General features: G+C 41.5%; 1 protein-coding gene across 1 annotated transcript in view; it reads left to right on the forward strand.

Annotated features, from left to right (window-relative positions):
• Positions 1-24905, forward strand: part of LOC126199031 (nose resistant to fluoxetine protein 6-like) — a 323399-nt gene that overhangs the window by 174453 nt on the left and 124041 nt on the right. Inside the window, exon 4 of the mRNA XM_049935732.1 lies at positions 5810-6066. Coding sequence (XP_049791689.1) covers positions 5810-6066 — 257 coding nt within the window. The remainder of the gene's footprint in view (positions 1-5809; positions 6067-24905) is intronic.

Here is a 24905-nt window from a genome sequence, read left to right on the forward strand (position 1 = left end):
AAGAGAGAAATGTCTGACTACGTTCAGTTCTGCTCAGCTGTTTGAAAATCAAACAACGTAAGGGGTTTATCAGCACAGTAATTCATTAATTTTTCTAAGGGGAGGTTTCAATTTTTTTAAAAAAAGAATTTAATTAGAACTGTTACTATGGACAATTGTTATTTCGGTTTTTTACTCGGTTATTAGTAAAAAATAAAAAAACACTTGTTATAACAAAGACCAAACAAATACGGAAAAATACTGATTATTCAGAACTAAAATACCGGTATCGTTTGTAACGGGTCGGTTTTCCCCATCGCTACACCACAACCTTTGTCCCACTCCTACGGCACCATCTGCGCATTCACCTCCACCCACCAACGGCAAGAAATAAAGCAAACGCCAACCAAGGTGGTCTGTTTCCACCAATAACAACAAAGAAACAGACACCAACAAAGGAAGTATAACGACTCTCCTTCTCATCCTCAATGTCCCATCAGCTCACGAAAACAGCTTCTTTCACTAGCATGTGAAAATTAACGGTTTTCTCATTCAGCAGTTAGTAAAACACAGGGAAAAAGCCGTTTGCAACAATGGCCGAAACGTCGTAGGAATTTTACATATTCACAAATTGTAACGTAACTCTGAAGAATTTTATGAATGGAAACATTGCCCGTTTGCCTAACGCCCAATGGAACTAATTGCTATCATTCCCATCACAGACGTGAATGAAAAAAATCAGTTACTCAATAAAAAATTGGGATCTTATCTTTTTTATTGTGTTATTTGCACGGAGCAAAAACTGATTATTTTTGCAAACGTCATAGAAATTTTTTACAAGTTTCGTGCAAACAGAGTAGATGTGTAAGTGGCTACAAATACGCCTTTATCATATGTGTACTTAGTAAAACAACAGAATTTACAGTTTTTGTATAAACAGAGCAGATATATTTCATATATGCATACGTGATAACATATACATGGTACAAATATCAGAGTACTTAGAAAGGGCCACAGAATTCGATATTACATCGTAATTATTATGGAAGTTCAGATTTTATACAAGAAAGTATAAAGAGATTTCAATTTAGTTTAGTATTAATATTCACTTACAGAGTATAAACACTTGTCAATCAAGAATGATTTCAGTTTCACTTTGGATAAGTTTTCTTTGTGACACCTTATAGACCTTGGCAGTTTTTTTATACCATATCTGACCGTTAATGAACGGACAGTAGTCTGTTGTTTTTGGCTTATTTCTTTGTTTATAATGGCAGTATTTCTTTATTGTATTATTGATATACATATCAGAGCACTTGACTGTTTTTGTTTCACAAAAAATGTAATTCATTTGTAAAAACACAGTGAGGTAGTAAAGACGTACAAAGATTTCATTCCAGGAGTCTCTGTATCCTATTTCATGGATAATCCTGATTGTTCTTTTTTGCGAGGTTAATATTCTGTTCAAATGTATGTTACCAGCACAGCCTCATATTTCTTACCCCATCATTAATCTGAGCAAAAATTGTCCCATAATAAATTGTTTTTAATGTCTGTTCAGAAACTACTTTTTGATAGCTGGCTAATTAGATGTAGTGATTTTATTACATATAAAATTGATATGGTTTACCCACTGTACATTTTCATCTAGGTAATTACCGAAAACTTTACAGTTTTCTGTATCTACTGCTTCAATTTCACCTACCGTACTAACAGAGGTTCGGTGTGAACTTGCAAGTTTAATTGACAATAACTATGATTTGCTGATTTTAACCTTCCATCGTTGATCCTTGAAATAGGCACTTATTTAATCTAGTCCCTCAATTGAAACCAGTGTTAACTCATCATTTTGTTTGCCAACAAACAACAGTGAGGTATCATATGTGTAGGTTCCCAGCTGGGACTTAAGGGATGGCTCTATAGCATTTATTTACACAAGGAATAGGTAAGGGCCCAAAAATGATCCCTGGGGTGCACCTGTGTGCCTGATTCATATCTAGACTGGAAATTTATAACCTGATCATTGATGTTGTAAGTCAGCTTTGTACACTGTTTTTCGTTAACTAGGAATGTAGTCAGCATTCGCATGGATTCGGCATTCATACTGTAGGCCTCAAGTTTACTGAAGAGTAACTCGTGGTTTACTGAGGCAAAGGCTTTACTGAGGTCTAGAAATAAGCCTGCTCTTTGCATACCTTGATCAAGGACACTATGAAAAAACTCTGTAACTGCTTCGATAGTGCTGTGATCCTTTCAGAAGTCATGCTGTGTTTCTGTTAGCAACTTATTTTGGGAAAAATAATCACTGAGTTGTCAGCAATACAACTTCAAATTCTTTAGTGAATATTGGTATTAATGATATGAGTATAAAATCTGAAACCTCCTTCTTTGATCCTTTCTTATGCACAGGTTTAACTGTGCTCCATTTCAAGACATTTGGAAAGTTTTGTTCTCTGACACTACAGTTAATCAGATGAATAAGTAATTTAACTAATTCATTGTTACATTTTTTAATAACAACACTATAGAAATCTACCCAACCTGAGGTGTACTTCTTCTTTAGGTTATTTATCGTCCTGCCTATTTCCTGTTCACTCTCTCCTTTGAATTCAGAAGGTGGCCCTTCAGTGAGGCAGAGCTTTACCTTGCCACCCACACTTGTGGGATTAAATGGATTGACAGCTGGCAGATATAAAATACCGGGGCATTATAATTAAACTTGCCCAATTTAACACGTTATAACACGGAAACTAATTACCATACGAGTATCAAACTTGGTTGCATTAAGGTCAAGGACATGGGGAAGAGAAATAATGCAGAATCAATTCAATTGAAACACATTTCATGTGCTGCTACGGTCCATCATACCATTACATTCCGGGCACATTACTGCTACAAAAGGGCCTCAATATGGCACCCATCAATATCTAGAAGAGTCTTAAAGTGCAGGACTGCATTCTGCACAGCAGAACGAAACATGTCCGTAGGTGTGCTGGCTACCTCTCTTGATACGCTGTGTTTCATGTCAGCATATGTGTGAATGTTGCCCTAGTAAATCCTGTCCTCCAGGTAGTCTTACAATCAGAAATTATAGGGAGTGAGATCAGGTGATCGTGCCGGCTAAGCATTTGGAAACGATCGGCTGACAATTCGATCGTTTCTAGATTCGTGAACTTCACGAGCGATTAGCGATGGGGCCTCATCTTGCATAAAACTGTTGAGTTCAAGGCGTCTCTCTCCTGTAGAGTGGGTATGACATGCTGGCGAAGCATGTCGCAGTAATGCCGGACAGTCACACTGCACATCTTTGGTCCTTGAGCACCAAGCTGTTCAAATAAGAATGGGCCAATGATGAACGTAGTCGTGAACCCACACCATACAGTGACATGTTCACCATACACAGGAACTCCATGCACAGTGACTGGAGGTGAAGATCCCCACACTCGAGAATTCTGTGTGTTCATCTCAACCATCAGAAAAAAATGAGCTTCGTCTGTCCATTGGATGGTCCAGGGCCAGCCCTCGTCAACTTCAATCCTTGCGAGAAAATGAAGAGCGAATCAACACGTCGTTGTGTGTCCTGTAGTGCAAGCTGCTGTACGATAAGGATCTTGTGTGGATACCATTTGAGAATGGTTCGACGCACCTTCCGTGCAGTGGACCATGGGATGTTCAACTGTCTGACACAGCATGCACACTGCCTGACGATCGGAAATTGCGCGCAGGTTGTCTGCCATAGCAACAGCAATTTCATCGACCACCTCTGGTGCAACCAGTCGTCGGCTCTTTCTGGAGCGACGCCCAGTTCTCCAGTTGATTCGAAATTCTTCATCATGCTCCGCAGAGAAAGTGGAGAAAGAGGGGGCTTCCGTAATCCCTTCAGCTGGAGATACACTACTGGCCATTAAAATTGCTACACCACGAAGATGACGTGCTACAGACGCGAAATGTAACCGACAGGAAGAAGATGCTGTGATATGCAAATGATTAGCTTTTCAGAGCATTCACACAAGGTTGGCGCCGGTGGGGACACCTACAACGTTCTGACATGAGGAAAGTTTCCAACCGATTTCTCATACACAAACAGCAGTTGACCGGCGTTGCCTGGTGAAACGTTGTTGTGATGCCTCGTGTAAGGAGGAGAAATGCGTACCATCACGTTTCAGACTTTGATAAAGGTCGGATTGCAGCCTATAGTGATTGCGGTTTATAGTATCGCGACATTGCTGCTCGCGTTGGTAGAGATCCAATGACTGTTAGCAGAATATGGAATCGGTGGGTTCGGGAGGGTAATACAGAACCCCGTGCTGGATCCCAAAGGCCTGGTATCACTAGCAGTCGAGATGACAGGCATCTTATCCACATGGCTGTAACAGATGGGGACGTTTGCAAGACAACAACCATCTGCACGAACAGTTCGACGACGTTTGCAGCAGCACGGACTATCAGCTCAGAGACCATGGCTGTGGTTACCCTTGACGCTGCATCACAGACAGGAGCGCCTGCGATGGTGTGCTCAACGACGACCTGGGTGCACGAATGCCAAAACGTCATTTTTTCGGATGAATAGAGGTTTACAGCACATGATGTTCGCATCCGTGTTTGGTGACATCGCTGTGAACGCACATTGGAAGTGTGTATTCATCATCGACATACTGGCGTATCACCGGGCGCGATGGTATGGGGAGCCATTGGTTACACGTCTCGCTCACCTCTTGTTCGCATTGCCGGCACTTTGAACTGTGAACGTTACATTTCAGATGTGTTACGACCCGTGGCTCTACCCTTCATTCGATTCCTGCAAAACCCTACATTTCAGCAGGATAATGCACGACCGCATGTTGCAGGTCCTGTACGGGCCTTTCTGGATACAGAAAATGTTCGACTGCTGCCCTGGCCAGCACATTCTCCAGACCTTCACCAATTGAAAAGGTGTGGTCAATGGTGGCCGAGCAACTGGCTCGTCACAATACGCCAGTCACTACTCTTGATGAACTGTGGTATCGTGCTGAAGCTGCATGGGCAGCTGTACCTGTACACGCCATCCAAGCTCTGTTTGACTCAATGCCCTGGCGTATCAAGGCCGTTATTACGGCCAGAGGTGGTTGTTCTGGGTACTGATTTCTCAGGATCTATGCACCCAAATTGCGTGAAAATGTAATCACATGTTAGTACTAGCAAATATATTTGTCCAATACCCGTTTATCTTCTGCATTTCTTCTTGGTGTAACAATTTTAATGGCCAGTAGTGTATTCTCGAAGTGCAGCTGCTGCATTACTGTTGTTTTGATAATAGAGCTTCACCAGTAATTATCTGCTCCTATTGTTTGGCACGTGTACAAGTGCACTGCGACTGGTGAGGTGCGTGAGACTATGAATCACGATGACTGATCACGGCATCCGATGGTGACAGTTGGAACTTGACGGTGGCGCTGTGACGCACGGAAATTATGCACCCCATACTCTGGACATTAATGCTACCAAGTTTGGTACTCGTTCGGTAGTTAATTTCCTTGTTGTAACGTGTTAAACAGGGAAAGTTTAATTATAACCAACCGGTATTTATTATAAACGTTGCAGGAATCGTCGGGATATGTAATTACGATTCCTTGATATCTGATGTTTACTATTTCAGTTTTTGGCTTTGGAATGCCTTTGCGAAATCGATTTACTCTTTCCACGAAGTACAGGTTATATTGGCCGATTCTGACGTGGAAAATTAACCTCGAACTTTTTATATCTAACTTTAAATTCCGGCAGTTTCATTGAAATAACTAAGAACTGACACTTCTGCGAAGATCGGCGACTAGTTTTGCGCTCGTGCCCGCAGTGTTCGACGGAGGCGCCAAGCTGGGCTCGGGGCTGCTGCGCGGCTCCGCGACGCACCTGGGCGACTACGACGAGTGCGTGGCTGTGTCTGCGCGGCTCGGCCCGCCGCCCGCCAGCGAGCGCGTGCGCGGCCAGTACTGCCTGCTCGCAGTCGACGTCGAGGTCGACCCCTCCTGGAGCGGGCCGCGCGCCGGAGACCTGCACACCGCCGTCGACCGCGCGCTCATCTACCGCATTCTCTGGAGCTCACGCTTCGATGTGAGTTTGTCTCCTATACGGTACTTCCATTCTTTCGCCCCCTGAGACGAGACCATTATGGTCTCACAGGGGCAGGCCACGGCGTTCGGATCACGAGGTTACTTCAAACTTTGTACACCTCTAGTAGGCCATTAAAACAACATAATGTGTAAGTAGTAACGTGCACTACTCTGGCAATTCCGAGAAAATCGCAAGGGAAGTTTTACGCGTCTGTTATGTAACTGATCTATCTGTGCGAAGGTGCCCACCGTGAGAAGTCAATGTTGTAAAGGGGTTAGCGTTCGCACTTTGCAAGAGGGTCGTTGATAAGGCCGCTGTTCGAATAGTCATGACATTCATTATCTGCAGTAGTCAGAAAACAGGGAGTCACCTTCATTTTTGTAGTACAATTGTAAATTTTGTGATGTTCAAAAAATTTACACTTACACTTGAAACGTCCCCTTTTAATAATTTTACAGGACTGTGCTTATACTGACACACAATATTTTGTTAGCGCAACGCAATCTGACTTTCAAAATTCCCTACAAAAGAATGGCCCTGACTAACATTAACCTGTACTTTTCACAAATCACTTACCTCACAAAAATCTTGGTTAATCCCACTACTGCAATACAGAGAGTGCCACTACTGCCAGCTAAATAAAAGATTCAAACTATGGAAGGCACTAACTACTGATAGGGATAGTTAGCAAATGAAAGATATTAATAGAGAACAAAGAATGTATTTACCTTGATATCATCATATATATAGCAGTTCATGACAAATTACAAAACTCCGCCATCTCTCTCCCCAAATCCACCACTGCTGGCGGCTCACCTCCAACTGCCCAACGCTATGCCCTGTTCACAGCCAGCTGCCTAACACTACAATGGCGAGTATTACAACAATGCAAAGCAGTCACAGACTGCACACAGCACAGCCAGTGATTTTCATACAGAGGTGGCGTTACCAATAAAAAAACCTAAACAGCCTACTTACATAGCCCCCATGCTACCCACAAAAAATTTTACAAATTGGTTTGGGCAGTGCCCAATACAGATTTGAAAAAATTTTTCATAATTACAATAACAAAGAAATCAAATGCACACACTTATTGATACAATGTTGGTCAAAAGCTAAAATTTTCTCACAGTCCATAAAGACAGTCCTAATCGTTCATCACAGTAAAATATCAGTCTTTTTCTCAAAGTCTGAGCAGTAAAAGAAAATGCACACGGAAGTAGTGGATTTCCATGCAGTATTGAAGAAGTATTGTTGTCCTTCCAACGAAAAGACAGTGCTGACTCTACATGCAGACAGGTAATGGGCCACAACAGAGTAAACCCACAGCGGAGTCAGTCGAAATTTTGAAGAGTATTGGTGGGTAGGTCATCACAGAGCAGACCCACTGTAGTCCTGGTAGAGATTACGGTACTGGTGGGCCACCAGAGGCGCAGACCCACTGCAGTCCTTGTAGAAATAATGGTACTGGTGAGTCAGCAAAGACGCAGACCCACTGTAGTCCTTGTAGAGATTACGGTACTGGTGGGCCACCAGAGATGCAGACCCACTGCAGTCCTTGTAGAGATGGCCAGCAGCCATCTGTTGTGACTGTGCAGGTGCACAATCACCATTGAAGAGTCTTGCGGATAATATAGCAAGTCCATAACCACCACTTGTGCACTCACAAAGGTTTTGGAATTGTCCTTAGAACCAGCAATGCTGTTATCCAGTCCCTTGCTGAATTATTAACACACGTGCAAACACTATCAGTCCCTACTTCTCACATATTGTCCATATACTATGACCAACAGAAACGTGTGCAGTGAAATGTAACTTACAAGTTGCTTAATTTGATGAACTGGTGTCAATTACAATTTTATAACATAAGAACACAATAACAAAGGTACAAAACACATCAGTAAAGAACATAACAATACAGATAACATTTGTGGTAATAGGGGCTTTACAAAAGAATAGAAATAGACGTATACGTCAGTGTTACAGGAATTATGACATGAGTACATACATAAAAGATCAGAATAACTTTCGAAACATCAACTTCACACATGAGCATTAAAATAAAACAAAATAAATAATGTCTAAGCATATTTACAAGGTAAATAGCATATTATTAATGCCAATTATATTTGAGGATAACAGTATTCCTCATCATAGTGAATGTAGCTTAGTATTAGAAGAAGAAAAAATTCTATGAAACTACACAGAGACAGGAAGAAAACAAATACACAAGGGTACACAAACACATAGTGGGATAACACAAAAGGAAAGGACAGCGTTTGTTTTACTGCAGTATTTTGCATGGAGATCTCCCTTCGTTCATCATTATTCCCAAAAGTCCTATCTAAGCCTGTTTTCTGTATTCTGTTCACATCCTCTGTCAAAAATAGTTTTTCTCCACTGTACAGTATCCCTTTTTTTTTTTTTTGCCAAACCATTTTCTGATAGCTTCTCAATGCATTTCTTATAAATTCATCATAGTTAGTTTCTTATATAGTCTACCCCCTCTTAAGCTAACTTAAATCTACTGAGCTCAGATATATATACCAAGGGACGAGGCAATGCAGCATCACATAAAACAATTAATATAAACAGCATTGAAAAAAACGCAGATTTGCGAAGCAAGCAGCATTAAGAAATTAGCAAAGCAATTGTAATATTACAACTAATCTAAGGCAATGTGCAGCAAACAATAAAAATAAATCATTAGTAAAACTGGCTTAACAGAATAATACAAAGTCAAATTCAATAACACTATGCCTGGCAAACAGCAGCAACTTATACCTAAACATGACATAGCTCAAGCAGAAAAAATATTACACTAAAAATGGCCATGTCTAATACCTATGTCAGATCTTAACACTAGAGTGATGCATCACGAGAACTTACACTAGCAGATAAGTTACCAAATCGTAAAGAAATTGTTTATGCAATTCCTGTGAAGGGAAATGTCTTTTTATGCTCCCTCATTTTTTGGAAATATATCACAAAACTATTATTTACTGGATCTGGAGACAGAAAATATTTATATTAGTACATCTATTAAATTTTATTTTAACCAGTGCTGCAGTGCAGCTAGAAACTAGATATTAAACAAAATGAGTAAATAAATACATAAAGCAAGCCATATGGCATTTCTCTCAATTCTCGTAGATAGACACTTGTCCTAATCAGGTGTGCAGATGTAAGAATGTTTCCAAGCTATTATTAGCGTGTCGTATTTACGATGCTTTCTACAAAGGAATGTCAATGGCGAGGATAATGGCCTCCCTTTTTTTTTCTACCACCTAATGGCTTTTTCTCAAGGCGGCTGGCACACCTGGCCGCTCACAACGAATTACGTCATGGTCACTTACCTTTCATACCGAAATATTTACGACAGCAGTTTTCGCTACAGTGACAGTCTCATATAAAAAAAATTCACAGGTTGAGAATTTGGTTACAAATGTGTAGAAACAAAATCCTATTGATATAACAGTGTCCAAAAAAATTTTCGTCGGCATTGTGATACATTCACCCATTTACACACATTTCATAACCTTAAAGTACGATTTCTCGGTTTCCAACATCCTTTTTCACAAACCATAGTCCCTAACTTCTATTCATTATTCATATACATATAAACACGTAATCACATTCCTTATATAGCATCAGCTTATTGATCATAAACATACCGCAACAACATAATACACATAGTCGTCGTAAAAATAACATCATAACACCCCAGTCAACTCTCAAAATCGTCGTAGCTTCCTCCATTAATATCAAAACTTAAAAAAAATTCTCTGCTCATGTCAAAAGTGTCATCTACCTCAAACGTACTTTAAAATCATGCTCCCTTACCAAATATATCATTCAAAGCTCTCATAGTATCACAATGGTTCTGAAAAAATATGAACAGTTCACAAAGTACAAACAACATACAATTTCGTAAGTGTGAAGTTATCCAACTGTGTAATTGCGTAAACATCTGTCACTGACGTAGTAAAAAGAATGTTTATTTCTCTGTCAAATAATCAGATAGCTGTGTAATTTATGTGTTGGAGAAATATGGTACCGATGTGTAAAGTTGTATAAGCAAATACCATATTAGCTAGGGTTCCTTGTGGTTGCCACACACATGGTACACAAAGTAAGCGTGTACCCCCCCTGAGGATTAATGTAATTATACCCTCAGGTGTTACAGATTACAGCAATGGAATGAAATGTATCACGGAAAACTTTCTTTGCAATTTAAAAATCTTTAAAAATAAATGTTTTAAGTACAAAATTAATCACTCAAATACGTGTCCTGTAGCGCTAAACTGTGTGTCATGTCGCAACATAATCTCTGTGGAAGTCTCGTAGTTATCGTCCTCCGAAAGCTAAGTTCTGCAGAAGTCAATGTACTTACCTCATGATAAACAAAAGTGAAATGCTTTGTGTATAGATATCGTAGTTATTACGCTTATTGTTGTGATGAAGAAAGTACTGTACTGTAACGTATTGTTGTGCCACGAAAAAGGCTGTCTCATTGTTGCTATACCACAAAAGTTAAATACTAAAACATGTTTCACTTTCCAGAAGAATTCAGAAAAATTGTGCAGATGTAAAACAGATACACTGCAAAAGCAACATTGTATATTGTCACTCATTAGTAGCGTCTATGTTATTTTTCCCTGAGCCAGCGGGCGCACGTGGCTGCCTCCGGTGCGAGTCATTGTCTGTCTCTTTGTTGGCGCGTGCCGTTAATGGGATTAGGAGACCTAGCTTCTACAAATTCACGTTGTCGAAAGTGCCCTGCTTTGTTTGAATCCCGCCAGTTCTGATGAAATTCAGGTCTGTCGTTACGAATATATCGTCTGTCGTCTTGTCGGTAGGTTCCGTAGTTTCTTCCTTGTCCGTCACGTCGTGGAGAGTTTCTCCCTGAATCGTAACTGCGCGCTGAACTGTTGCGTCTGAAGTTATTCTGTCTCCCTTGATAATGATAGTTCTGATTACCATATTGTCTGTTTCTATGATTGTTTCTGTCACATTCATTACTTCGGAAATGCGATCTTTCTCTGTCACTATTACTCTGCCAACGGTTGTCATACGGGTGGTGTCTGTTTTGGTCACGATTTACGTTGCAAGAATAGCCTTGACGTGTCCAGTTATTATTTCTTTCATCTCGGAAATGTGACGGATGTGACCTGTAATTGTTGTGCTCCTGTTTTCGCGTTCCGCGACTGTCAGTGTCAATTTCCAGTTCTTGTAAGAGCACCTGAAAAGCTTCAATGTCGTTTTTCCAACGTCCTGCCAAAATAATATGTCGTAAATGTTCAGGCAATTTGATTAAGCAAATGCGGATGAGTTCTGAGGGGCTGTATGGGTTTGACAGGTACTGATTCTTATGCAACATGTCTTCAAAATATTTGACAAGACTGAAAAATTCAGATTGTTCAAAGTGTTTCATCATCATGATGCTATGTTTTACTCGGTCTTGTGTAGCTTGAGACCAATATGCTGAGAGGAAGGCATGGTAAAATTCTCCTTCACTGTGGCAATCGTGAATGACCGATCGCATTCTTACAGCTGGTTCATTCTCTAAGTAGCCACACATAAATTCTAATCTGTGTTCTAACGACCAGTTGGGAGGAAAACAATGAGAAAATTGATGGAGCCACGCTTGTGGATGAATGTCGTTGGCAGAATTTTTAAACGTTTTGAATTTACGTGTAGTAATGAACAGCTTATAGTCAAAGTCATCATGTCGGCGAGTCGCATATCGGTCATTGTTACGTCGTTTCGGCGGTTCCACTTCAAAATTCGGTGCACCTTGCCAATTTCTTTCATAATTTCCGAAATGCGCTGTGTTATTATTTTGTGGCTGTTCCGTATTTCTATGTCCCTCTTCCTGTACTGGAGCGCGAGTGTCCTCTGAAATATGTAATTCTTGTATTACCTGCGTCAACTGATCTTGTACTTCCCGGATTTCTCTTTTGTACTGTGTATTGATTTGATTTTGATTTTGTTTGAATTTTCTAATTTGTTCATACTCTTCTGTGTCAATGAAGGCTACAGGTCTTGTGTCATTCAGATCATCATCTACCTTTGTAGATAAGTTAATGACCTGATCCGAAAGTTCGGCTACTTTCTCCGATAGTGAACACATTTCCTCAGTGTGTTTTTCTGAACCAAGTTTCAGAGTGTCCATTTGTGTTGAAATCGAATCTACTGTGTCCTTCAAGTTTTCCTGAGTTTTTGCAAGTTGCGTAACCGAATCGGTAGATGCAACTGAGTCAAATTTAGCTTGCAAGGTCTCATGATTTTCATGAACAGTAGTTTGCAGTTCTTTTATGGCTGCTTCGTGATTCTGTAGTGCATTTTCATGACGCGTAAAAATAGGTTGGAAATGCTCACAAATTTGTGTTTTTACGTCACTACAGACTTTTTGACATTTCGATTCAATGTGATGTAACTCAGTAGTTAAATCCGCGCGTGTTTGTTCAAGAGTTTGCTCCAATGAGTCTAACTTTTGAAGATTTTGTTCCATTGCGTCTAACTTTTGAAGATTTTGTCCTATTTGTTTCTGATTTTGTTCAAGTGTTGTGTCTAACTTTTTAAGATTTTGTTCCACTGTGTCTAGCTTTTGAAGATTTTGTTCCATTATGTCTAACTTTTGAAGCTTTTGTCCCATTTGTTGCATTAATTGTAATAACAGTGCACTGGTGTCTGAAACATGTTCCTCAGTGCTACTCGGCAGTGAAGTTGCACCGGCAACATTCACATTTTGACAAGCAGAAAATGTGTCTTGACTCATTTGAGAAAACGGTGAGGACCCAAAACCTGAGTCTACAATATTTGCGAGATTGTTTCCTGTCATTTCAGATTCCTGAGGCGAGCTGTTGCCGACCGATCGATCGATAATGCTTCCCTGTTCTCTAATTGTTTCACTGTCTACACCATTGTTTGCCGCCCGCTCCATTTCCCTATGCGCAATTACGAAATTACTACTTTGAACATTAGTTAATTCATTACTCTGCGGCGCTAACACACTGCTTTCGTCTTCACTGTCATTTCTCAATTTAGTTTGGAGCCTAGTATTACGTTTTTCACACGCCATTATTGTCACAGTATTTCACACGACAACACAGAAAAGCACAATTTGAAGAGCAAAAATAAGAAAACACATTAACATGACACTGAAAATAATATCTAGTTAATTGCAGCTGCGAAATACTTCGTGCAAATCTACATGCGTGCCACACCTGTTTTACTGTACAACAATGAAAGACTGCAACTACAAAGGAGATTCTCTCTACAATTACGCGCTAGCAATAAACAAAATCTACACTAATTACACAAACTACAAGAAAAAATCAGAAGATTCCAGTGAGGTATCCTAGGCTAAGGGTCGACATATGAAACGTCCCCTTTTAATAATTTTACAGGACTGTGCTTATACTGACACAGAATATTTTGTTAGCGCAACGCAATCTGACTTTCAAAATTCCCTACAAAAGAATGGCCCTGACTAACATTAACCTGTACTTTTTACAAATCACTTACCTCACAAAAATCTTGGTTACTCCCACTACTGCAATACAGAGAGTGCCACTACTGCCAGCTAAATAAAAGATTCAAACTATGGAAGGCACTAACTACTGATAGGGATAGTTAGCAAATGAAAGATATTAATAGAGAACAAAGAATGTATTTACCTTGATATCATCATATATATAGCAGTTCATGACAAATTACAAAACTCCGCCATCTCTCTCCCCACATCCACCACTGCTGGCGGCTCACCTCCGAACTGCCCAACGCTATGCGCTGTTCACAGCCAGCTGCCTAACACTACAATGGCGAGTATTACAACAATGCAAAGCAGTCACAGACTGCACACAGCACAGCCAGTGATTTTCATACAGAGGTGGCGTTACCAATAAAAAAACCTAAACAGCCTACTTACACACTATTTCTTGCTATATTAGCAACGTCTCACCGCTTAGGTTAACTGCCAAATGGGGCCCGCCTCTGTGTCTGCAGCTCGAAGCGTCGAGGTGCAAACTAACTCCGGGTATAGCTCTCGCAGGATACGGTAGCCGATGCATAGTGACCAGTTTTCGTCCAAAGTGCTGGGTGAGGTCATTCATTTCCTCGAAAGGTGGGCCGATAAGTGTTTTCCACCTTTCGGCGGGCCAGCGACGACAGAATCGAGGCGCGCACCCTCCAATCTTTCTCAAACGATTTTACAGAAACCATTCAGTAAAAAAAAATCATTTTTGCTTTACTTCTAGCTTTATATGTCAGGTTCATGATGATGTGCCCATCATTTCGTTAATGGTTATAGTTATCGTGATACTTTCGTGAAAGTAAGACACTATGTAAAATTCGGAAAAGTCTGTAATGAAAAATAAAGGTCGCTATGATTTTGCGTTTCGTCCATATTATATATATGTTGTTGCGTATGAAATTTAGCTAACACGTTGAATTGTTCTTGAGACTTGGGTAGAGGTATCTATCTGTCGCCAATCTCAAGGGAATTGATCTGATGCAGCACACTCATTTGCGATCGCGCCGCGCCAGCGATAAAGCCAGAGTGAAATATCCACAACATTCCTCATATTTCATAAACGGTTTCAGATATCGAAATGAGATTTTGGCAAATGATGTCCCGCAAAGACGAGAATATTTTTCCATATCTATATTATGTAAAACTTCATTACATGCCGTATTAGTCCAATAACTCAAGACTTTCTTAGCGAAAGAAAGTACCTTTTAACGGCCATCAGTAGCTGGTGAAACGAGAAATGCTATGGGTTTCGGAAAAACGTATGCGAAGACATTACACGTTTTTTTGTACCGATATTGTGCTTTTTCAAGTGCTACTGACTTCTTTCCTCTGTTACTTAATAAACCACTGTTTCAGTATTCTCTCGCAATAGTGTCCGCACAACATGTTAGTGAGGTGAGATGTGTAAATTCCGCTGTGTTTTGGCAAAAGAAGCAAATTTTGACATAGTAGCCAGAGAAATGTGTAGGTTTTACTCAAAATTCACCACTCACGACAGTTCTTTGAAAGTTATAAGGTGTTCAACTTTGCTTCCGGCGTTTTTCCCCCAACATTTGAGGCTTTAATGAAACAAATTGGTTACAAATGTATCATTCAAAGTATTTTCCATCGCTGGCCACTATTTTCTCCCATCTTTCAGGAAGTGTACGAATCCCGCGTCGAAAAAATTGTTCATCTTTTGAAGCGATCCACGAATCGATCCAATTTGTCACTGCTTCATGAGATCGGAAGTGTTGGTCAGCCAGGCCAGGCACCATTGATCTAAACAGGTGATAGACAGAGGGAGCAATGTCTGTAGAATACGGCGGGTGGGGTAGGACTTCCCATTTTAACGTTTCCAAGTACGTTTTGACCTCTTTTGCAACGTGGGGTCGAGCGTTGTCGTGCTGCAAAATCACTTATCGTGCCTCTCGCTGTTTTGCGGCCGTTTAATCCTCTGCTCAAACGCATTAACTACGTTCGATAACGAGCACCTGTGATTGTTTCACTTGGTTTTAACACCTCATAGTACACGACGCCGAGCTGGCCCCACCAAATGCAGAGCATGATCTTGGAACCGTGAATATTCGGTTTGGCCGTCGACATTGAAGCATGGCCAGGGTATCGCCATGATTTTTTGCGTTTAGGGTTATCGTAATGAACCCATTTTCCGTCCCCGGTCAAAATGCGATGCAGAAATCCCTTCCGTTTTGCCTCTGAAGCAACTGTCCACAAACACACAAACGCCGTTCAACGTCTCTCGGTTTTTGCTCACACGTGACCCAAGTTCCTTCTTTCTGAATCATGCCCATACCTTGAGACGCTTTTAAATGGCTTGCTGTGTCACTCCCACTAATCGTGCCAATTCTTCTTGAGTTTGACGCGAGCCTTCACTCAGCAATGTCTCCAATTCTGCATTTTCGAAAACATTTTCTCTTCCACCACTACACCGGTCTACGACGTTAAAATCACCGTTCTTGAAGCGTTGAAATCACTCACGACACGTTCTTTCACTAATAGCGTCCTTACCATACGTGTTAGAGAGCATTCGATGAGACTCAGCCGCTGTTTTCTTCATACTGAAATAAAACAGTAACACCTACCGCAAATGACGAGAATTAGGCTCCTGAACTGACATTTTCAATCAAGAACAACTTTATGTTGCGGACATAAATCGACTAGTGTTTGAATGAGGTTATGTTGACCGATGTCCAAGCTAACTGCCTGAGGCCTGCGATCTGTTTCTTTCGACCGCTACTTACCGTTGTCGCCACCTATCGGCAAACGGCGTAAGCAAAACTGTACACCTTTTACAAATGATTAACAATCCAAGCGAAAATAAATCGCAGAATTTTCGGCGGAATTCATTTTAGATACTAACGAAAGCAGAGGTGACAGCAGATCATTTCGAATGGCCATCATGCAAGTGTGAGCGTGGAGGGGCCCCTCTTAATATTTACAAAAATTGTGAGCGTAGGCCTCAGTTTAGAACGGCACTTTCCCCTACAGCGCTGTGTGCGACTCCCCACCACTGCCGCTCTCCCCACTCTCCCCACCCGCGCTCGCACATGTAGCGGCCATGGCATTTTGCGCGCACTATACCTTACCAGATTTCATCTATAAGGGATTTCGCAAATCAAGACAGGCATTCATTTCTAGGAAAACTCTTTGCGTTTCTTTATTTACTTGTCGGTAGTTACAAATATGTTGGTTCTATTAATAAGATTTAATTAAAAATAGCAAGTAGTCAAATAACATGAAATTCACTAAAACTTAGGCAAATACACGTGTTTTTAATTATATTACCTCTCAGTTGTCATATAAGCTAAATAATATGACAAGTGATGAAAAAATGTAGATTAATTACGTGTGAGCGGGAGTCGAACCGTCATCTCAAACGCTTGCGTCTTACGAAGCTCGAATGCTAACCACCTGACCACCGTGAACTGTAGCTTCCAGCACCTACGCACAGATACATAAACCACACAACAGACGCGTAAAACTACTCTTGCGATTTTCTCGGAACTGCCAGAGTAGCGCACCTTGCTGCTTGCACATTGTGTTGTTTTAATGGCCTACTAATGGTGTACTAAGTTTGAAGTAAATCTTTGATACCAACGTCTTGGCCTCCCATTGTCAGAATATGGATTGGCAAGTGAGATTCTATAGGCTTACTAATTATACTGTAATTGCCATAGGGTTCAATCAGTGGCCTACTACTAATCTTCGTTTATGTTAGTGATCTACCATTTTATTTTAACCAGGGTACAGAATTAGTTATATTTGCAGATGATACAAGCGTTGTTTTTATGCCAGGTAAATAGGCACTGACAGAGAAAATAGTAATGGTGTTCCTCTGAAAGCTGTTGACCTGTTTTGCACAGATGGGCTAGCTTTAAACATTGAAAAAACGCAATTCATCCAGTTTTGTACTGTCAAAGACTTCCCGCATTCTATTAACGTAGTATACCAACAAGAAATAATAAACAACGCCGAAAATTGGTGAAAATTTAAACTGGAAATGCCATGTAGCACACCAAAAACGTTTAGATTCGGCTAATTTTGCCATGAGGAAAACTGCTAACTTTGGGAATATAGAAGTTAGTAGGTTAATATGTTTTGCATATTTTTATTCACTTATGTCTGATGGGATAATATTCCACATTAACTCCTCACCTAGGCAAAAAGTATTCGTTGCACAAAAGAAAGTAATTGTGAGGGTGTGCTGAAAAGCAATGCCTCTGGACTGTTATGTCAAAATTCGTAAAGCTTTTTAAATAAAACAAACGTTACTACCATTCTACATCTGCATTTCTCAACATATTCACCCAGGCAATGAAAATTTTTCTCGCAAAAAGGGCACAGTTTCCAGAATGAAATTTTCACTCTGCAGCGGAGTGTGCGCTGATATGAAACTTCCTGGCAGTTAAAACTGTGTACCAGACCGAGACTCGAACTGTGAGGACGGGGCGTGAGTCGTGCTTGGGTAGCTCAGATGGTAGAGCACTTGCCCGCGAAAGGCAAAGGTCCCGAGTTCGAGTCTCGGTCCGGCACACAGTTTTAATCTGCCAGGAGGTTTCAGGGCACAGTTTGTTGATACTGTCACTGTAGAATGGTTGACTTTGTTCACAAGCCCACTACCTCACCTCTGATTGCATCGCTTCATCACTATCAAAGCGAAGTCCCTGAAAGTGTTCTTTAACTTTTGCAAACAGATGAAAATCGGATGAGGCCAAGTCGGGACCGTATAGAGCATGATCGATGAAAGTTAACCCAAGGGGTTGGGTTGTTGCAGGCGTCTCAGCGCCCCTGTGTGGTCTGGAGTGTCATGCTGAAGGAGAGTGTGCTCCATGTGTGGACGAGCTCTTCGAATCTAAATTTCGATTATAGTACGGTATTTCTCACGCGCCGACATAGTTACGTTACACATCGCCATGTTGGACGCTACAATTCGGAGCCCTCTAGCGGCAGAGAGCTGGAAGTGTGTAGACGTGAAGAATAAATGTGTATAATGTTAATTATGTTCGTTTTATTAAAACATCTCTAAGAGTTTATGTATAAAAAATTCGGGTCATTACTATTCGGCACGCCCTCGTAGAGTTATGTATGCGATACACACACACATATTTCGCAGGTATTTTTTATGTACCTGAAAATGTTAACGGCCTCACAATACATTTATTCATTTATCAAATTTGTTATTAACAATCCATCTGAATTTGAGAGTAACAGAGCTATTCACAAGTATAACACTAGAAGGAAAAATTATCTACATTGCCCTTTAGGGAAGCTAAAGGGTTAACATTGTGTGGCAGTCTATCCATTGAAACCAAATGTCTGACAGACAGAAGTATTTTCAAATGTAGAAACAAAATGTTTCTCCTTAATAATTCCTTCTCTGTCATTGAGGAACTGTTGAACAGAAATAGTTATTCTTTACAGAGAAAAAAACTGGAAATCAGTAGCATTTTCACGTTTTTTGGGTCCCGTACCTCAGGCCATAAAGACGAACCGTTATAGGATTACGAGTAGAGGGATCAAGTTGAAATTTTTGTCAAATACTAAGGTCTATAGTTCCTTGGCAGTGTAAAAAATTTAAGCTTCTAAGTCAGGGCAATCAAAAGATAACGCCATTTATGTCACATATGTACATAATTAAGTTTGTATAGAGTGCGAGTCCTACTTGTACTTGTTCAGTTTTTAAATATATATATTATCTGTTTTTGTTCAGTTGACACATTCCATCAAATATCGTTTAATGTGAATATTAACTACATTATATGTAACTAACTAACTAGCTAACTACAAATCGTAGATGAGACGTTGTAACTTATCAGTTCCTGACTCCAACTTTGTGATCCTCTATTGACTATTGCCTACAGGTTCGCTTTTTCGGGGATGTAAGTTTTCTCCAATCTGTGGGTGATGTATCAGTCCCTCTCCAATCCTAAAGGTCCGCAGGTCGTCTCGCGGTCGCGTTCTCGCTTCCCGAGCACGGGGTCCTGGGTTCGATTCCAGGAGAGTTCAGGGATTTTCACCTGCCTCGAAATGACTGGGTGTTTGTGTTGTCCTCATCATTTCATCATCATTCATGCAAGTGGAAGATTGGAGTGAGAAAAGGTTGGGAATTTGTACGGGCGCTGATAACCGCACAGTTGAGCGCCCCACAAACCAAACATCTTCATCACCATCCAATCCTAAAGGGGTTATGGAGAAGGCCTAAGAGGCTGGCTGAAGGGCAAGTGATTTTTCCGATATGGAACCTACTCCCTAGCAAGTGTTGAAAGTAAACTTTTGAAAAGCCCTGGCAGGATGCATCATTTTGCAACAGTCGTTTAAATGGGTAGAAATGGCCAATGAAATTGCCTACATGCGGCTATTAAGTGTGATGGGCTGAAAGGCAGAGATTTTAGAACAATTTCAGCGAGCAGTTTTGGAGCTCATGTAATCGGAAGGCGGCCGGCATCCCTCGTGGGGCTGACGCGGCAAGTCGTGGGCTCCATGGGGAGGAGATTGTGTTTTAAATTGGTCATCATTTTATTGGTCGTAATCAATTAGGTACTTTTCCTGTAATAAAACTCTACAGTGGATGAACATTTAGCATTGAACATATTCTGGTCCTGTGGTAGGGCCTTGGAATCTTTTTGGAGCGTGTAGATTGATACAGGACTTTTAATTGTGGTTTTGAAATGGTTCTCTTTCCAAACATTTGGTGAAAAATAGCTCTTACAGATTTGTATCAAAATTATGTACTCTTCTAGCACCACTAATTGCTAATGCAGTACATTTTCTAAGTTCAAGGAAAGAGAAATGATTTACTAAAAAGTTCGATGAATGAAAGTATAAAGAACAAAGTACTCGTCTTTTTGTTTATACTTAATAAAGAATTCAACTTTTGGCTAGGACATGATCACAAGCCTTGGGTTTTTTTACTGACGAAGTAAAGACACTGTTTCACAGTATCACATCACGTGTTTTGTTTCACGTTTTAATTCGACACAGTAGTACAAATACACCATTCATCTTTTTAGCACTAAAGAGGGTCTTTTACTCGTGCCTTTGAGACAAAATACATGGGGTAGGCTCGCTGAAACAAAGACTAACACATACTGACTGCCACCTACTGACTGATCATTTGTTATATATTCAGTTCTATATATTAAAACATGAACATTTAGTATGTTCTGCAAGCTGCACTTTTCAAATTATTGATTGTAATGACATCTGATTTTTGTATTATTAGAAGTTTCAACTAAACTTACCTTTCTAACTATTGTAAAAATCAAAGGAATAAAATAATGGTAAAAGTTATTTTATAAAGTTGCAAAATATAAATTTTGGGAATCTAAAACATGCCATGTGTAAAATGCAGCACATATCTAGCTTTTACAAAACACTGAATTATTTATGAGGAGCCGGCCGCGGTGGCCGTGCGGTTCTGGCACTGCAGTCCGGAACCGCGGGACTGCTACGGTCGCAGGTTCGAATCCTGCCTCGGGCATGGGTGTGTGTGATGTCCTTAGGTTAGTTAGGTTTAAGTAGTTCTAAGTTCTAGGGGACTTATGACCTAAATTGTTGAGTCCCATAGTGCTCAGAGCCATTTGAACCATTTTTTTTTATGAGGAGTTAAGTGTATTTTTAGAACATCATAACAGTTTTCTGTTCATTACATAAATTTAATTTGGAAAAATATGTAAACCATGTGACATTTATCGTAACTCATGTAAAGTGAAATCTATGGGATGATTAATTTTTATAAACAAAAACTTTTAAATTGAAAGATACAAATAATGCTTCAATATGTCAGGAAATAATCTGGAAAAAATACAGAATTTCCGTAAATACACTGCACAAAGAATTAAGTTTTCAAATGCCGTAATTGTTTTCTATTGCCATGAAGAAGTTTTGAATTTGGCTCAAAGATGCCTACAACCTTCCTCTATAATGAGGCAAAAGTGTGGCACGTTGTGACGTCAACCTTGGGCACGACGACGCTCCTGACAGTACGACATTGGCGTCGGAAGGGTGTCAGATGGTTGCCTGCCTGCACGTCCCTAGCGTGACTTCGCAGGTTTCCTCTGTAAAGGAGCATTTTCAATTCTCAATAAACATGGGGCGGGTGATAGGTCTTGGATGATACGTGTTAGATGGACCGTTTCCCATTGTATTCCCGTATGTGTCAATGCCACACCCATTCGTGATCATGCCGTAGGAGAGCGGGAAGCTGGAGGGCTCAAAAAGCATGAGCACCTTTGCTGCTTTGGATCACGTTGAAATTTCGTCGAATGATTTTGAACCACCTCTAGTGGTTCCAGCTTGTAAATGAGAGCAAAAACTGCGGCCGCACTCACTCCAAAGGTGTGCGAGTAGTTCCCTGGGAATGCAGCCCGAGAATGTCCTTAGAGAGGGGTTGGAAAAGCCGGCGGTGTCAGCAGCGCCAAAGGTAGTCAAAACGGCGTACTGCTGGTCATCGCACTGGAACTGCCGTTCTCAACCTCGAAATGTCTGGAAATCGACGCCCCAAAGAGAGGGGTGGTGTCGTTGGCGCCGTTTGTGGCATCCCATGAATCCTTTACGTGTTGATTCTTAGCGGCGGTGTGTCTGAAATGTTTGCTTCGATCACCCATGAGAAAACCGCGTGATTTCAACATTCCAGGGAAGTCAAAAGAAGCGGTGAAATGTAAGAGGAGGGGGAGGGGGGGTGGAGGGGGCGGGAGGGGAGGTGTGACCACCTTCCTATAGTGAGACACGTCCACGGTGGCGTTGGCTAGAATTGCTGTGAAATTTGGTGCCTATGTGACTTCATTAACCCACGTCACACATCACATGAACTTCCGAGGCTTTTTTTTTTTCCGCAAGTGTCGAAACCTTGTTATCTGAAGCGTCGTCGAGCGCGAGGGTAACGTTACAGGGTGCCATACTTTTGCACCATTGCAGAGGAAGGCTGTAGGCACCTCTGAGCCAATTTCAAACTTATGCGTCGCAATGGAGAGCAATTACGAGGTTTTGAAAAAGTGATACTAAACTGCTGTTGCACAGTGTACTTTACTATAACATGTTAGTCCAATAGACACGAAACCTGCACTTTTTATATCTTTAATTAGAGTGAAGATTGTCGAAAAAGGAGATAGGATCGCATTTTTTGGTAAACTGACGATGGTATCACAGATAATCTTAGATATTGGAATCCCATAATCTTGTTTTGTTATACACATATCAAAAAAAAGTCTTCCATCATCCCGGTTCCCAGAAATCCTGAAGACAGACGTTGACTGTGGATATTGCACCACAGGCACAGTCCCTTTGACTGTTCAGAGATGTCACTAAACCCGCCCGAAGATGTAAAAAACCATGCACGAACAGCGCCTATTAGACGGAGGGGGTCTGACAGCCGATCAGGTCCTGACATTCCACCAGGGAGGAGGCACACGGCTCGTGCTGCCTGTAGTTCAGCCATGCCCAGACGGTCAATACCGCGGTTCCATCGCGTCCGCGTTTGTACCAGGAAGGGCTCTCAACAAGGGAAGTGTCCAGGCGTCTCGGAGTGAACCAAATCGATGTTGTTCTGACATGGAGGAGATACAGAGAGACAAGAAATGTCGATGACATGCATCGCTCAGGCCGCCCAAGGGGTCCTACTGCAGAGGATGACCTCCACCTACGGATTGTGGCTCGGAGGAACCCTGACAGCAACGCCGCCATGTTGAATAATGCTTTTCGTGCAGGCACACGGCGTTGTGTTACGACTCAAACTGTGCGCAATAGGCTGCATGATGCGCAACTTCACTCCCGACGTCCATGGCAAAGTCCATTTTTGCAACTACGACACCATGCAGCGCTGTACTGATGGGCTCAACAACATGCCGAATGGACCGCTCAGGATTGGTATCGCGTTTTCTTCACCGATGAGTGTCGCATATGCCTTCAACCAGACAATTGTCGGAGACGTGTTTGGAGGCAACCTGGTCAGGATGAATGCCGTAGACAGACTGTCCAGCGAGTGCAGCAAGGTGGAGGTTCCCTGCTGTTTTGTGGTGGCATTGTGTGGGGCCGACGTACGCCGCTGGTGGTCATGGAAGCGCTGTAACGGCTATACCATACATGAATGCCATCCTCCGACCGATAGTGCAACTATATCGGCAGCATATTGGCGAGGCATTCGTCTTCATGGACGACAATTGGCGCCCGCATTGTGCACATCTTGTGAATGACTTCCTTCAGGGTAACGACATCGTTCGACTAGAGTGACCAGCATGTTCTCCAGACATGATCCCTATGATCCCTATTGAATATGTCGGGGTAGATTGAAAAGGGCTGTTTATGGACGACGTGACCCACCAACAACTCTGAGGGATCTACGCCGAATCGCCGTTGAGGAGTGGGGCAATCTGGACCGACAGTGCCTTGATGAACTTGTGGATAGTATGCCACGAAGAGTACAGGCATGCATCAATGCAAGAGGACGTGCTACTGGATATTAGAGGTACCGGTTTGTACAGGAATTAGGTCCACCACCTCTGAAGGTCTCGCTGTATGGTGGTACAACATGCAATGTATGGTTTTCATGAGCAATAAAAAGGGCGGAAATGATGTTTATGTTGATCTCTATTCCAATTTTCTGTACAGGTTCCGGAACTCTCAGAACCGAGGTGATGCAAAACTTTTTTGATGTGTGTAATTCCGAGAAGTGGGAAGTTGTCTAGCGGCTTAAAGTGATGCCGGCGACCCTTTTTAGACTGATCTGATAGTGTGTCAGTGCAGAGAATTAATCCAAGCCGGCTTGAAAATTTTCCGACTAAATCTGTGAATTAGTAGACTACGTCGTGTGATTTGTATCGCGTACCGCACATTGCCGAGGGTGCGTGGATTCTTTCCGCGGCCGCCAGTGCGATTTCTGTGCGCAACGGAAGGTCGAGTATGGGCGGTAGGAACGTTTCATCTTACGCTGAAAAGAATAGGAAGATTTATTCTGTTTTAACTGACGTGGGAAAAGCCTTGAAAACTGTGAGGTGGGACAGTCTCATGTTTATCCTAATAAAACACGGCATCAACTGCACAGAAAGAAAACTGATTAAGAATTTATACCTCGCTCAAATAACTTACGGGAATGCAGCCAGGTGGTGTCGAAAACCGCCGATATATCGACAGGTGAACACTAAGGATGGAGGTTATCATTGGTATATCGGTTTTTTTGTTCAACGTCAGTTTAACCGGATTATTAAAACCACTTGAATTAATCGGTTTCTGAAATAACCGATTTTCACTGTTTTTTTCCTGGGACGGAGTTGACATCAGGGTTGGTCTCACATATGAGCTATCGGGG

Source organism: Schistocerca nitens, chromosome 8, assembly GCF_023898315.1.
Source record: "Schistocerca nitens isolate TAMUIC-IGC-003100 chromosome 8, iqSchNite1.1, whole genome shotgun sequence".
Taxonomy (NCBI): Eukaryota; Metazoa; Arthropoda; class Insecta; order Orthoptera; family Acrididae; genus Schistocerca; species Schistocerca nitens.